At 43.5% G+C, this 13,624-nt stretch overlaps 1 protein-coding gene across 2 annotated transcripts in view; it reads right to left on the bottom strand.

The window, feature by feature from the left end:
- Positions 1-2,098: 2,098 nt before the first annotated feature.
- Positions 2,099-13,624, bottom strand: part of LAMA1 (laminin subunit alpha 1) — a 156,332-nt gene continuing 144,806 nt past the window's right edge. The window contains exons 45-52 of one of the 2 annotated variants that reach the window (XM_037508820.2): positions 13,333-13,468; positions 11,283-11,395; positions 8,833-9,022; positions 8,125-8,283; positions 7,458-7,611; positions 6,134-6,267; positions 3,095-3,317; positions 2,099-2,480 (exon numbers count right to left, since the gene is read on the bottom strand). In XM_037508820.2, the coding sequence (XP_037364717.1) occupies positions 2,320-2,480; positions 3,095-3,317; positions 6,134-6,267; positions 7,458-7,611; positions 8,125-8,283; positions 8,833-9,022; positions 11,283-11,395; positions 13,333-13,468 (1,270 nt within the window). In that variant the 3' untranslated portion in view covers positions 2,099-2,319. The remainder of the gene's footprint in view (positions 2,481-3,094; positions 3,318-6,133; positions 6,268-7,457; positions 7,612-8,124; positions 8,284-8,832; positions 9,023-11,282; positions 11,396-13,332; positions 13,469-13,624) is intronic. The other variant, XM_037508821.1, reaches the window with a different exon arrangement.

Genomic DNA, 13,624 nt, shown 5'->3' on the forward strand with positions numbered 1-13,624 from the left:
GGTGAAAATAAAATGAACAAAGCAACAGCTAGCGAGTTATGATGCCTTATATTGAGGCGATATTTGTTTACAACACTGCATGATTTGGAGGTATAGGATCACCACTCCTGAGATAATTGTATTGTCACACCCTACCCACCAAGCTGCCTCCACTACGGTCTGCTGGGCCGACTCTTTTCTTCCCTCCCCGTCTCTAGTAGCCTCAATTCTACAGTCAGATTTCTAGGCCTTGTTATTGGTTTAGTTTTATCTGACCTTCTTTTTTATTTCTTTATTCCACATATAAAAGAAACCATAGTAGATTTGCAACAGGGTGGTCCCCAGGAAAGGGGGAGGTTCCCTGCCCCACCCAAGGGAGGGTGGAGCTGAGCAGGAAGAGGAGAAGCTGCAGAAGAGACTGAGGAAGGAAGCAGGATGGAGCAAGGAGACCTGGAGGAGGCGCATGGAGCCTAGAGACACGTGAAGAAACTGCGCTTGTCTTTTGGTCGTGGACTATGTGACACAGATGTGGGTGAGACCCGTGGGGAGGTGACAATGGCAGCTTTTATCTTGATGTTGATTTTGCTCTTTTCCTTCGGGGCTTGTCCAGTTGTTTGTGACCCTTTTCTGTGGGTCCCCACTGGAAGATGCTTTAGACTTGTAGCAGGCTTGGGGGCCTTGTTCTGGGCCAATCCCATTTGGATGGACTTTTACCCATGAGGGGACGGGTAACTCTGGATGCTTCATTTAGAAACTAGACTCTTTGCCTTACCTGTATTGTTTCCTAGTTTTATTAAAGTTCCTTCCCATTAAAGTCTCCTATGTTTTGTGTTGATGCGGCGGATGGCAGAACCCATGTAGAATAGGCAGGTTTGCGGGGTTTGGGCTGCCCCTCTCCCTGTCCTATAACAGATTTAGCTTTTGGTTGATTTTGGTAGCTTAGCCCCTCCAGTTCCATCCATGTTGTAGTGAAGAGTTCATTTTATTTTATAGCTGAAGAATATTCTATTGTGTATATATACCACATCTTTCTAACTCACTTATATGGCATTAGGCACTTAGGCTATTTCTATAACTTGGCTGTATAAATAATGCTGCAATGAACATAGGAGTGCACATACTCCTTAGAATTTTTTTTTTTGCATTTTTCTCTAGACACCCAAAAGTGGAATTGCTGGATCATATGGTAGATCTATTTTTAATATTTTGAGACATCCCCATACTATTTTCCATAGGGGCTGTACCAGTCTAAATTCCCACAGTTGTATATGGGTTCCTTTTTCTCCACACCCTCCCCAACACTTGTTATTTCTGGTCTTTTTGACTCTCACTGTGTGAGAAGCATCTTGTTGTGGTTTTGATTTGCATTTCCCAGATGGTAAGTAATGATGAACATTTTTTCATTAGTTTGTTGAACATACATATGTTTTTTTTCAAGAAGTGTCTATTTAGCTCTGCCTATTTTTTTTTTTTTTGGACTGGGTTATTTATTTTCTATTGAGTTATATGAGGTTTTTTTTGGTAGATATTAGATATGAACCCCTTGTCAGATGTGTGGTGTGCAAGTATTTTCTCCCATTCACTAGGATGTGTTTTTGTTTTAGTGATAGTTTCTTTCACTTTGCAGGAGTTTTTTAGTTTGATGTAGTCACAGTAATTTATATTCACTTTTGTTTCTCCTCCTCTTGAAGATGAATCCAGAAAGGTATCACTGAAGTCTTGTGTTTTTCCAATGTTTTCTCATTTATATTTTATTGTTTTCAGGTCTTATATCCAAGGCTTTAGCCCATTTTGAGTTAATTTTTATGTATGGTGTGAGATAGTGGTATAGTTTCATTCTTTTGCATATGGCTATCCAGTTCCCAACACCACTTACTGAAGGGGTTTTCTTTTCTCTGTTGTATACTCTTGGCCTTTCATCATAGATTAACTGTCCATATAGGTGTGGGTTTACTTCTGCACACAATACTTTTTCCAGCATTGACCACCTATAGTGTCACCAAACAAGTATCAACAATTCACGAAGACTAAAGTCATACCAAGCATCCTCTCTGATCAAATTAGAAATCAACCACAAAAAGAAAGCAAGAAAGCCCTCTAATATACGGAAACTGGAAAACATACTACTGAATCACTCTTGGTTAATGGATTCAATTTATATTTTAATCTATTTAATGGAGGTATTTGTTGTACACATGGTTTTAGTTGAACGTAAGCGCAATGTTTCTACCTGGAAACAACCTGAGTTGGAAGTGAAATCTGAACTGAAGAGTTTTTAGTTCACAAAAACAACTCTCAAAATATAAACAATGATCCCCAATTGAGGAATTTTCCTGAAGTTCAGGACTCAGTCCCAGGACAGGAATGAGGGAAAACTCCTTGTAGGTCAAAAGCTCTGCTGAAGTCATAAGGTTGCACATGTGGGCCCTTAATCAGAGTCAGCTTTCTCAAACACCCCCGGAAGGAAGTCTGGCTGCTCAGGCAGTTTTGCTTTACATCAGCTGTTTGAGACAAAAAAAAAGATAATTCTTGCTTAATTTTTTTAAAAGCAACATGGGTACCACAATAGGAACAAAAATAATCTCAAGTGCTTTCTATATCAAAATTAGAAGAATATTTTTTCACATAAATGGTTTCAGTGAATACCAGCATTCATAGAATATTTTTAACATATAATAATTTTAAAGTACCCAGTTGTACTTAAAAAGTCTTTAAAAAGATATTTACTTTATTCTCATTTGTAACAATTCTTGGAACACCTGAAATGCATAACGTGAATCCAGAATTAATGTGAGAGTATAAGATACACTTGTTTTCTAAAATGATTTAGCTGTCCTAAAATGATTTCCTACTCATCCCTAAGATTAGTCGCCTCAGTAAAGTCATGCAGTTTACTGTACCTCACATCTCTTGTTCTCGGAGTCTTAATCAATTTACATATGAAGTTTATTTTTAATTTTCCAAGAAATCCTAGATCTTGAAACAGCTTCTCTAAAATGGCAAAAGATTTGTCGCCCAAACCATGTATTTTTCAGAATGTTCTAAATCCATCTGATCGAAGACTTGCCTCAGTGACAGTTCCCCTGGAAGTACGCGGGCAAGCATGTATACATACCAGGGTAGCCGCCGACATAGATGGGGTTGTTGGTGTCCACTGAGGTGGACTGGGTGTGTGGACTTTCAGCATGAACTGCATTTCCATCCACAATGAGCACCAAGCGGTGTTTGCTTTTGTTAGCCTGAAGTGTGTGCCACTTCCCATTGCAGAGAGTACTGGTAGTTTTGGGCTCATATGTAGCTGTTATCCTACCGGCACCATTATTAACATGAAACAAGAGCTAAAAAACAGACATATACAAATATTTGGGTGAATTTTTCCACATTTAAGGAATTTAGTCTTTCTATATATATAATGCTCTTAGAGAAGAAAAAAAAAACATCATTTTGCCAAAAAAAAGGGATAACTATAAAAAAAAAAAAAGATTTTGAAAAATTGCCTCTTAAAGGATTCAGATGCTATTCTATTCCAGAAATTTCAGAAAGGACAAATGGTCACTGCCATGGGAACAAGACTGAGCCATCAACATAGGATTGCATCCTCAAAACACTGCCTCCATTTCAGGATAACAGGCAATGGCAGATGCTCTACCACAGAAAATGGTAATACTGAAAATCTAAGTCTTGCAAAAGATGGAAGAGAAGAATCCTAAGTATATTGTTGCAAGATTCATATGCTGTATGTGAACTTACTCAGTATTATTCCAAGGTCAACTCTGCCAGATTAAAGATGTGTATTATAAACCCTTGGGCAGCTACTAAAAATATTTTAAAATACTGTAACAATAAGCCAATGATAGAGGTAAATATACATTAGAAATTACATGTTTTGCAACTACTGATAACATTTTTATGTGTCATATAAATATGCAAATAGGCACACAATTTTTCAATTTTTGGGGCCTCCCTGGTGATGCAAGAGGTTACGCACAGCACTGTGAAGCTATCCGCAGTCTCTGCAGCATGAGTTCAATGTCCAGCCGCTAGGGAGCTATCCACATGGTGCAGTAGACCTCTCCTGTCTCACCCTCTGGTCCCCTCAGTAGCGTGTTTCAGTAGATTTGCCTGTTCTGCTCCCCACTCTGTCTCTGGTGAATCCTCTCACCCCCAGCAACTCTGGCCTGTGCCCCAGTTCTTGTATGCATAAATAAATAAATCTTTAGGGGCCTCCCTGGTGGCACAAGGGGTTAAGCTGCAACCTATGAAGCTGTCCTCAGCCTCTGCAGCATGAGTTTGATCCCCCGGCCAGCCAGGGAGCAACCCGCATGGCACAGCAGACCAATCCTGACTCGCCCGCTGCTCCCCTTAGCAATTTATTTTGGTCAATCCACCTGTTCTGTTCCCTACTCTGTCTCTGGTGAATCCTCTCACCCCACACACCTCTGGCCTGTACCCCAGCTCTTGTATGCATAAATAAATAAATCTTTAAAAAATATTTAAAAATAAAAATAAAAATTTTCAATACAGATAAGGAAGTACAGATAAGGAAAAATAATTTGTTCAAAACTACAGAGTAGAAAGGCAGCAATATGCTCTAGATAGTTCTGTTTCAATGTAAAGATGAAGTACCATAGGGAGAAAATGAAGGGCAAAATGTGAGATATGACTTCTGATATCCTCCTGACCCCCATTCTAGAATATCCCAGGGGATCTTGTGATGACTAAGCAGGGAAATACTAGAAATAGTAAGTTTAGGGGAATCTAGAGCACAGAAAATATGAGTATGTTAGTCCTGTAACAACCACCACCCAAGCTGGCCACAGTAGAAATGGTGGCAAAGAGCAGTTAGGTAGAGAGAGGGCCTGAGAGACCATCACTTTGATTGTCCATGTGGCATGGCAGCCATTACTAAGTTTTCATAGGACCCACTGTGGGACATGGGAGATGGCAGCAGATGAAGCAGCAGAGTGCCCCTGACAGCTGGGATGGGACCCTGATCGGTGCGGGTTGTTGGAAAATCTCCAGGAGTAGTCCTGATAGACTCAAATGAGGCTACTCACTGGTCACTCCAACTGGCCAGGCCCCTTCAGTGGCCTAGCGCATAAAAGACAGGCTGTGCTGCTTGAAGACCGGGAGAACAGAGCTGTCAGAAAGCCCACAGAAAAGAAGAGAGTAATGAAGTGCGGCTTCCCTACATCCTGCCTGCACCCAGATGGCCCCTATGGTGATAGAGAATGAGAACTGGGAGAAACCAAGGAGTCATGTATAAAACAAGAGATCAGAGTAGTGTTAATTGTTGAATTTATTTTGTCATGTGAAGGGCTGGAAGTGAAAAAACAAGGACAGAAGAGTTACAGAAAAAAAAAATAAATTTGTCTGTAAAATAATTTAGACTGTGGCACATCCATCCCATGGAATATTCTGCAATAAAGAGAAATGAACTGTTGATAGGCACAGAAAAACTGGATGAACCTCCAGGAAGTGAGGCTGAATGTAAAAAGCCAATTTCAGAATAGATACTGCATCATTTCATTTATATAACATTCATGAAACAATAATTGGGAGAACTGATTAGTGGTGGCGGGGGAGGAGTCAGTAAAGAGATAGCTGGAGGGAGCTGGTGGTTATGGTACAATTAGGTGTCTTGATTGTGGTGGTGGATACACAAAGCTACACTTGATAAAACTGTGGAGAGCCACACACATGTGTGCACACATCTATGTGTAACTAGTCAATCTTATGGATTTGATGATGTACTAGAGGTATGCAAGGTGCCAATGCTGGAGGAGCCTGGGTGTCAGGTGCATGCATCTGGACCTCCTTTTATATTTCATTGAAAGCATCTATGAATCTGTAATTATTTTCGAATAAAAAGGGAACACATATTAGAGAAAAGGGGACATCAGGTCAGAAACTTTCAGATGATTCAGGGAAAAAAATAACCTTCTTATATTGTTGCAGTTTTGCTTTAAATTTAATTTCAAAATTGTAAAGTTATTTTAAAATCTTGTTAGATTATGTTTTTAATATTAACTCATTTCTCTATTTCATTAAACTGGATCAGTAGAAATCTGAATGTAGGTAATTCTACTGCTTCTCAACTGCTTTCTCTGATACTGAGGTGATAAGGGGGGGCCCATCAAGATTAAGCACTCACCTTGCCATTTACAATCTCTAATCCAATGGCATCCACTTTGGCACTGCTGATCCCCAGAAGGACTCCGTTTTCTGAGGAGGTACGAAACTCCAGTGTGATGTTTATGTCTGATCGCACTCTGTAGCCTTCTTTGACTGAAAAACAGAACTCTCTGAGTAAGGGGTGAACTCTGCCAGCCAGGAAGATTCAGGCTCAGAAAGGTTGTGGGGTGGGCCAGTTGGCTGTACATTTTGCTCCATCCCCACCAGCCAGTTACCCCCACCCTCTAAGCCTCTGCTTGCACATATGTAGGATAAAGGGACACTTGTAAAGAGGACATAGGTGATCAGCTGGGCTAAGTCAGATGAGAGTTGAAGCAGGTACATTTTTCATCTACAGCCACAGAGGGTAGAGTCCAGAGGAGTCCATCCACACAACCCTTCATCATATACCCAGAAGAGTCACTTTATTATCACACTATAGACTGGGTAGGGCATCATTTACTGAGTTCGTTAGTGTCTACACTTGGTTTTCTTTAAATTGGGATTTAATTGACTACAGTTTTACTCAAGTGACAGACAGCTGAGAAGCTAAACCATGCCCAGTATTCAATGGACAATGGGAGTTGGTGATGTCACCAGCACTCAGGAGCACAGTGTGACAGATAGAAGTGTGCTAGGTTTTCACCTTCTCCCTTCATGCTCCTCCTTGGAACCCTATGACCAAAGGAGTCAGAGAAATACAATTCCCTGTACAGTTGGCAGAACACGCGCCAGAAGGAGACTGGCTGTGAGTGCAAACAGGTAAATTAAATATAAAATGGGGATGTCAGACTTATTACAAAGGTTAGGCATGAGTCTTGAGGAATTTACATTCTGAGGCATTTGAGAGATTTCTGTTTCTCTACTTGTAATTGATTACTATTTTCACAATCTAAATGGAATTATTATCTTCCATCAAATGTGACTTGCCTGGCTGGCTGGGTTACAAAGTTTATGTTGCTAATTTTAAATTCAAAGCTCATTATTCACTTGGATAGAGGAGATTTACATAAAATTGGGGGAAAATACAGATGAAACCAGCCAAACAGAGTGCCCTCTGTCAGAAGTTGCACCCCTCCTGGTAGGAGGATGCCTTAGCCAGGTCATCTGCATGGCACAAAAGTGAGAAGGCTTTTACATGACAAGTTGAAAAATCAAGAATAAACAGGGTCACTTCACTAAATGTAGTCTCATTGCATCCTTGTCCAGTGGGTCCTGCCCTACCAAGTAATTCCTGGATCCATGTCATCTTAGTGAATAGGTGAATTCCAAAGATATCCTTTGAGGTTGTTGATAATACATACCCAGAGCTGCATAGCCACTTCCTTCAAAGAAAGACCCTTCCTGGGCTGCTGCATAGCACCTGGTGACTGCAAATGCAGACATTGGGCTGTCCTTGTCCAGAGGTTTGCTGTTCATTGTCACCTCTCCAATGCAAGCGGGGATGCTGTGGGTGATCTAAACCAAATGATGTGAAAGTAGATGGTGCTGAGTATAATAACCAGAAGCACAAGGACAAGTTTTTCCTGTACTTCAACAAAACAAATAAAAATATTGTCTTTTGGTTTAAAAAATCAAATTGCCACAACATTTCACATGAATGTCTATTAGAGCCACAATTTGAGTATCTTTGCTAATAATGCAGTTAACAGTGACTTCTATTATTTTAATTAAATATTGCAGGAGTCAAGAATGCTGAATTTAATGATCTCCAAATACAAATTTGTTAAACTTCCCTAAATTGTACTGGGCAAAGTGGCTATGAAGAGAGAAATGTTCACTAACAGGCAGGAGAGGTTGGTGGGGCTTCAGGGGAAGCCCCAGTACAATCTAGGGGTGGGGTTTGAGGGGTTTATATCTTGCTGCCAAGCTCCAGTTTCCAATATGATAAATGAAACAAAAACATGTTCTTCTACAACATAAAACCAGAGTGAAGGGCAAAGGGACCCCCCCACAGAAGACGCTGCTTACGGTTCCAATGTTCCTGGCCCTGTACTCGGAGGGAAGGCCACCTAGGTACAATTTTCCTTCCACATCCAATGTAGTACCATCTCCCACCGTGGTCACCAGGGGGGATTCCTGGCCGTCAACTGTCATGGAGCCCTTTCTTTTAAAGTACTCTGTTTTGACCTAGAGCAAAATAAAAACATCCATAGTTATAAGGAATTTGAGAAAATATTAATCCATTTGTTTGCAGTGTAATGATCTGAGTGAAATCCTAAAGGATGGCTCAGATGGCCACAGCCAGTGTTGAGTAGAGACTGAGCCTGGCAGACGGCCCAAGGCAGGCACAGGTAAAGCAACTAGAACAGAAAGTGCTCCAGAGGCCCAGGTATGAGAAAACAAATTTCACGATCTCAAGTTTGGCCCATTCATGACATGGTGGGCTTGATTTACTTCTTGTCCTGTGCTGTGAGAACATTTTTTGTAGCTTTCATTCATTCCATCATATTTGCTGAGTGCCTTTTAGTTGTCAGATAACTGAGTTAGGCCCTGAGGATAGTCCAGGAATTGGAAAAATTCCCTACCTGTAAAGAGCTTACAGTCTGAGGCAGATATGGTATAGAATGCAAACTGGAAATCAAAGGGAATCATTTCATGATAGTGAAATGCAGTAGGAGAGAGAGAGAGAGAGAGAGAGAGAGAGAGAGGTGTGATCACAGCTTCTTGAGAGCCTACCGTGTGCCACTTGCCATCACTGAGAAGTACCGGGTGGGAGACCTGGGTTCTGCCTTTCCCCAGATCAAACATGAAGTGGAGGCGGCCCCCACGCAGCTGGAGGGTGGCATAATCAACTTGGTTCTGATGAGCCATGTAGTAAATCAGGCCACTGGGGGCAAATGTGCGGATGCTGAGCTCAACCGTGAGCCTGCGGGGAGACAAGAGCCCAGCACTCAGAAAGGAAAAAGAGCTTTCATTTCACTTCTCAAAATAGCCTCAGGAGAGAACATAATAGTTGCTTCAACATTTATATTTGACATCTCCGGAGAAAGTCATTCACTCTTTCATTCATTTATCTGTTCATGGATTCAGAGTATATGGATTTTAATTGCAATGGGAAGTCAAGGGAAGGCGTTAGAAGGGGAGTGGGCACGACTTAATTTCTATCTGAAAAGGCATCTCTGATGTGAAGAACAGATCAGATGTGGTGAAAGTGACAGAAGGTATTAGGCAGGGAACCATCACAGCAGTCCAGAGGCCGTGGGTGGCTTTGACCAGGTGGCACAGGGGGATGTGGAGGAGATGAACTACCGCATGAGATGTTCTGGAGGAAGAAGCAATAGGACTTGCTGATGAGCTGAATTTGGAGAGTGAAAGAAGGAAATAAACACCTGTTAGGTTTTGGGTGGGAGGGTGGTGGGAGATGGGAGTGTCTGTTTTGAAAGAAGCCACTGGAGAGGGACTAGAGCACTGATGACAAGAAAAGCTCTCAAGCCACCGTACCTGGGCCTGACTCCCAGCTCTGCTGTGTGACTCTGGGCAGGTGACCTAGATGTCCCTAGACCTTAGTTTCCCTGTGTACAACATGACAAGAATACCATCCTCATAGAGTAACTATGAGAACTAAGTAAGGGTAGGTGTGCAAAAGACTGAGACAGTCTCTGGCACAAGCGTTTGCTCCTCTCCATCACTCTTGATGAAGGGATGATGATTTTGTCTATTGTTGATGGGATCATGTATGATAAAGGGAGACATGGATGCGACCTGAGTCTTTGAGGGGAGGAGGCTATGGGGGACAATTGAGAGGGGGAACAAGGGCCCTTCCACCTTGGTGGCAAAGGAAGAGGCAGAGGAGTGGAGGCAAATGCAGGGAGTGTTCTTTTGGGGAGGGGGCCCATGAAGGAGGCAAGAGGAAAGGCTGTAGGGATGTAGAGAGTTGTGATAAGAGGAGAAGCTATGAAAAATAAAACCATGTAGATATTTGAGAAATTTATAGCTGGAGGGTCCATCTGAGAGTTGTGGTCATGACTTTAAAAGTCAAACCAGGAGGAAAGAGAAATGCATTTCTATAGCCTTAACCAACGGGCTGACTTCTGGCACTGGGCCAAGTGTGGTTTTCACCTGGGTTGACTGTGAATAAGATGAGAGGGTTAAGGGAACTTGGAAAGAAAAACCTGCAATAATGACATTGAACCTATCTGGGCAGGGGCTAAATTGTGTTGTGGAAGCTAGAGAAGGGGGTTATGATAGTGAGAAAGCAGAACAATTTAGGGATCTTGATGCAGTTGAAGAACTGCTTGTGGGGGGAGGTAACAGAGTAGAAATGAGGAGGGAGAGGTGAGTAATAGGATGCTTCAAGTCAAGATTCAGGAGGTGGGGTGGACACATCACCAAGGGGAGAGGATTTCTGAGGAGGAAGGAGGGAAAGATCTGTGCCAGATAGGAGTCTGGGAACTTGCAAGGCCAGGTATCAGGTGGCTGCAGAGTTCCTGGGCATCATGGCAGAAATTGTAAGAAAAAAGCCATGGAGTCAAGGTCTGAAGAGGGAGTGACGGGGCAGTGATCACATGCCAGGGACCACAGGTGCAGCCTGAAACATCATTGAAACGGAGAATAAAAGGAGACTAGGAGAGAAAAGCGGAGTCCAAAGGAACCTCACCAGCCCCAGGCCCTGAGATCTGGGGGATGTGAGTGGCTTCACTAAAGGGTCCTTGGGAGTGAGATGAAACATGCAGACCGGTGTGGGTAAAGCCCCAAGATTTTGGGGAAGAGGAGAGAATGGAAAAGTTTGGGTAGACAATTTTATTAGATTAGTGAATGCTCACAGAGAAAAGGGGTTGAAAGTTCAGATGATGATAGATCCAGGGGATATGGGATTCCCAGAATGATGGGCAGTTGCTGCCTCTTGGTACTTTCCCAGCATCCACAGAGAGAGGCGGCAACCAGCATCAAGAAAGGAGTATCAAGGACAAACTGCCAGAATCCCACTTTTGTATGTTCTAAGAGTCCATTGTACACAAAGGCAGCATTCCTATCTCTTCATTCTCATGGCTGCCATTTTTGTTGCGGGTCAAGTATTCCATAATAAAATACAACAGGCTTCTAGAAAAGACCACATTGCTGAAAAATACCTCCCCCATTTCATCTAGTAGCAAGATGCCTCCACAGACTTTATAAACAACACCTACCTCCTTCTGACAGCTGACTGGTTAAAAGGCAACACGAAATGGCTATGTTGTGCGAGGCCAAACTGGTGAGCGCCGGGGACATACTCTGGAGCTCCTTCCAAGGCACACTGTTCCTGTGAGGGATGCACAGGGGCCCTTAGCCACACACAGCCAGGGTCCCCACTAAGCACACAAGTTCTTCCATGAAGAAGGCATGTAGCGCAATGGTATCAGTGGTGGCGGTGGCCGGGGAGGATTCCCCAGTGGAGGAGGTGGTGGTGGTGGACAGCAGCGAGCTGGGGACTAGAAATGTCCTAACCCTACCTGTGAGAATATGAACTTTTCTTGGAGGAATGAACGCAAACAGTGGAAGGCCCTTAAACCAGATGGCCCAGGAGGGTGACCAGGAGGCTCTCACGTGGGGGGTAACTATGGACATGATAATCATGGTGGCAGAGGCGGCTATTATCGGGGCGGCTACTGAGGCCGTGGCAGGGACCGGGGGACTTCCAAGGGGGCCAGGGTGGTGGGGACAGAGGTGGCTTTAGCTCTGGCAAGATGGATTCCAGGGGTGAGCACAGACAGGATCGCAGGGAGAGGCCATATTAGCCTGGCATGTGATGTTCTGGAACAGCTCTTCTTCCTGTACCCAGTGTTACCCTCACTATTTTGTAACCTTCCAACTCCTGACTACCCATGGGTTTTTTATGTTGGAACCTGTAATTGTAACTATACCTCTGGTTCCCATTAAAAACCATCATTTCAGTTAAAAAAACAAAAAAGAAGGTGGCATGTTAGCACAATGGTATCAGAATACCAACAACAACAGATACATGTTTGCATTGATTTAATCTTCTTTAAGTAATTTACTTCTCTCTCTTCATAAAGGAAGTCAGAACTTCTATTTTTCACCTTAATCCCACTTGAGTTAAATTCCCAGGAATTTTCTCAGGTCTAAGGGGATAAGGTCCTGCTATTACTCTCTTCCTTCTCTGTAGCTTGGGGGTGAGGGGGGGAAGGGAAGGGGCCTGAGGGGATTCACAGCTGCAGCACTAGCCTGAAAACTGCAAATGCCTGCAGGGGAAAGGCCTGGCCAGACCTTTCTACTTCTTCATGGAAAGGAGCAGGGGACAAGAGCAGCCAAGAGGAGCCAAGCTGGAGGTGCCCCCAAATCCCAAGGGCAGAGCATGTGAGCCAGAAGTTCCCTCTGCACACTGACTTCAAACCACATGAGGCCTCAGACTCAGCTTTCTAGCCTGGCGCCGGCAGGCAGACGCTGTCCTGACGTCACACATTAGCCCCATGGGGAGGTACTGCTTCCGCAGGACTGCACCACCATCTAACTAATTAGAGGGCTCACTTTCAACCTAGGAACTAAATAAATCAGAAGTGGGGGTGGAAAGAAAATTAAAACTAACAACTGCTATTAAAATCTGGGCAAAATAAGTTTTCCCCGCAAAGGTCAAATCTGTTTTTTAAAGCAATACTGGTGTGCATAGTGGCTTACCCTAAATACTTAGTTTCATGTTTCTGACTAAATCCAAAGTGATAATGAGTTCTCATAGAAACTGTCAAAAATACCCATTGTTGTGTGGCAACCTAATGAGGGTGTCCAATGCTGGGCTCTGTCATCTGCAAGTCTGCTCAGAGAACCACTCCCCACCCTGCCCTGCTTCCCTCTCCCCCACCAGGATGAACTCCGTCACAGCTTTCCCAGGACTCCTTTGAAAAATGGTTTCTGCCACAGAGGGCTGAGAGATTAGAGAGAGAAGATGGAAGAAGCTGGAGTGCTTCCTGCTGCCTCCAGGCCAGGCATCCTCCCTGGCAGGGCTGTCTTCTCTGTGGTTTCAGCTCCCACAGGAACCCTCTGCTCAGCTTCCCTCAGCAGCTTGGCTCGGCCTGGAGGTAGCACCTGCCAAGCACCTTCCACCACCCCACACATACATCATTACTCCTCCTGCTCCTTCAACTTTCCCAACACCTTTGTAATGAAGTTCCCATTTTAATATCCTCTGGGCTGTGCTCTCTTCCTGACTGGGCCTGACTGGTATCACTGAGAAAGCCCCCTTACTGGACGTGGTAAAGGCTGGGGCTCTGGCAGGAGCTCGCTGTCCTCTCCAGGGGAAGCTGGGTTCAGCCTTTCAGAAAGCCGGCAGGTGTCCAGGTCCACTTGTTCATAATCAACTGCACTAGTGAAATCCAAAAGTCTAGACAAAAAAAAACAGTGTTTGCAAAATTAAGATATCATAAGCCAACATGAACCGATGTCATTTGATTACTGAACACTTAAAAACCATTAATATATCACTCTTAGATAAACCACACTGAGCATCTTTCACAGTGACTAGAAGTCCATCTTATGT

This window comes from Talpa occidentalis, unplaced genomic scaffold (assembly GCF_014898055.3).
Source record: "Talpa occidentalis isolate TD23 unplaced genomic scaffold, MPIMG_talOcc4v2.1 talOcc4.13, whole genome shotgun sequence".
NCBI classification, from domain to species: Eukaryota; Metazoa; Chordata; class Mammalia; order Eulipotyphla; family Talpidae; genus Talpa; species Talpa occidentalis.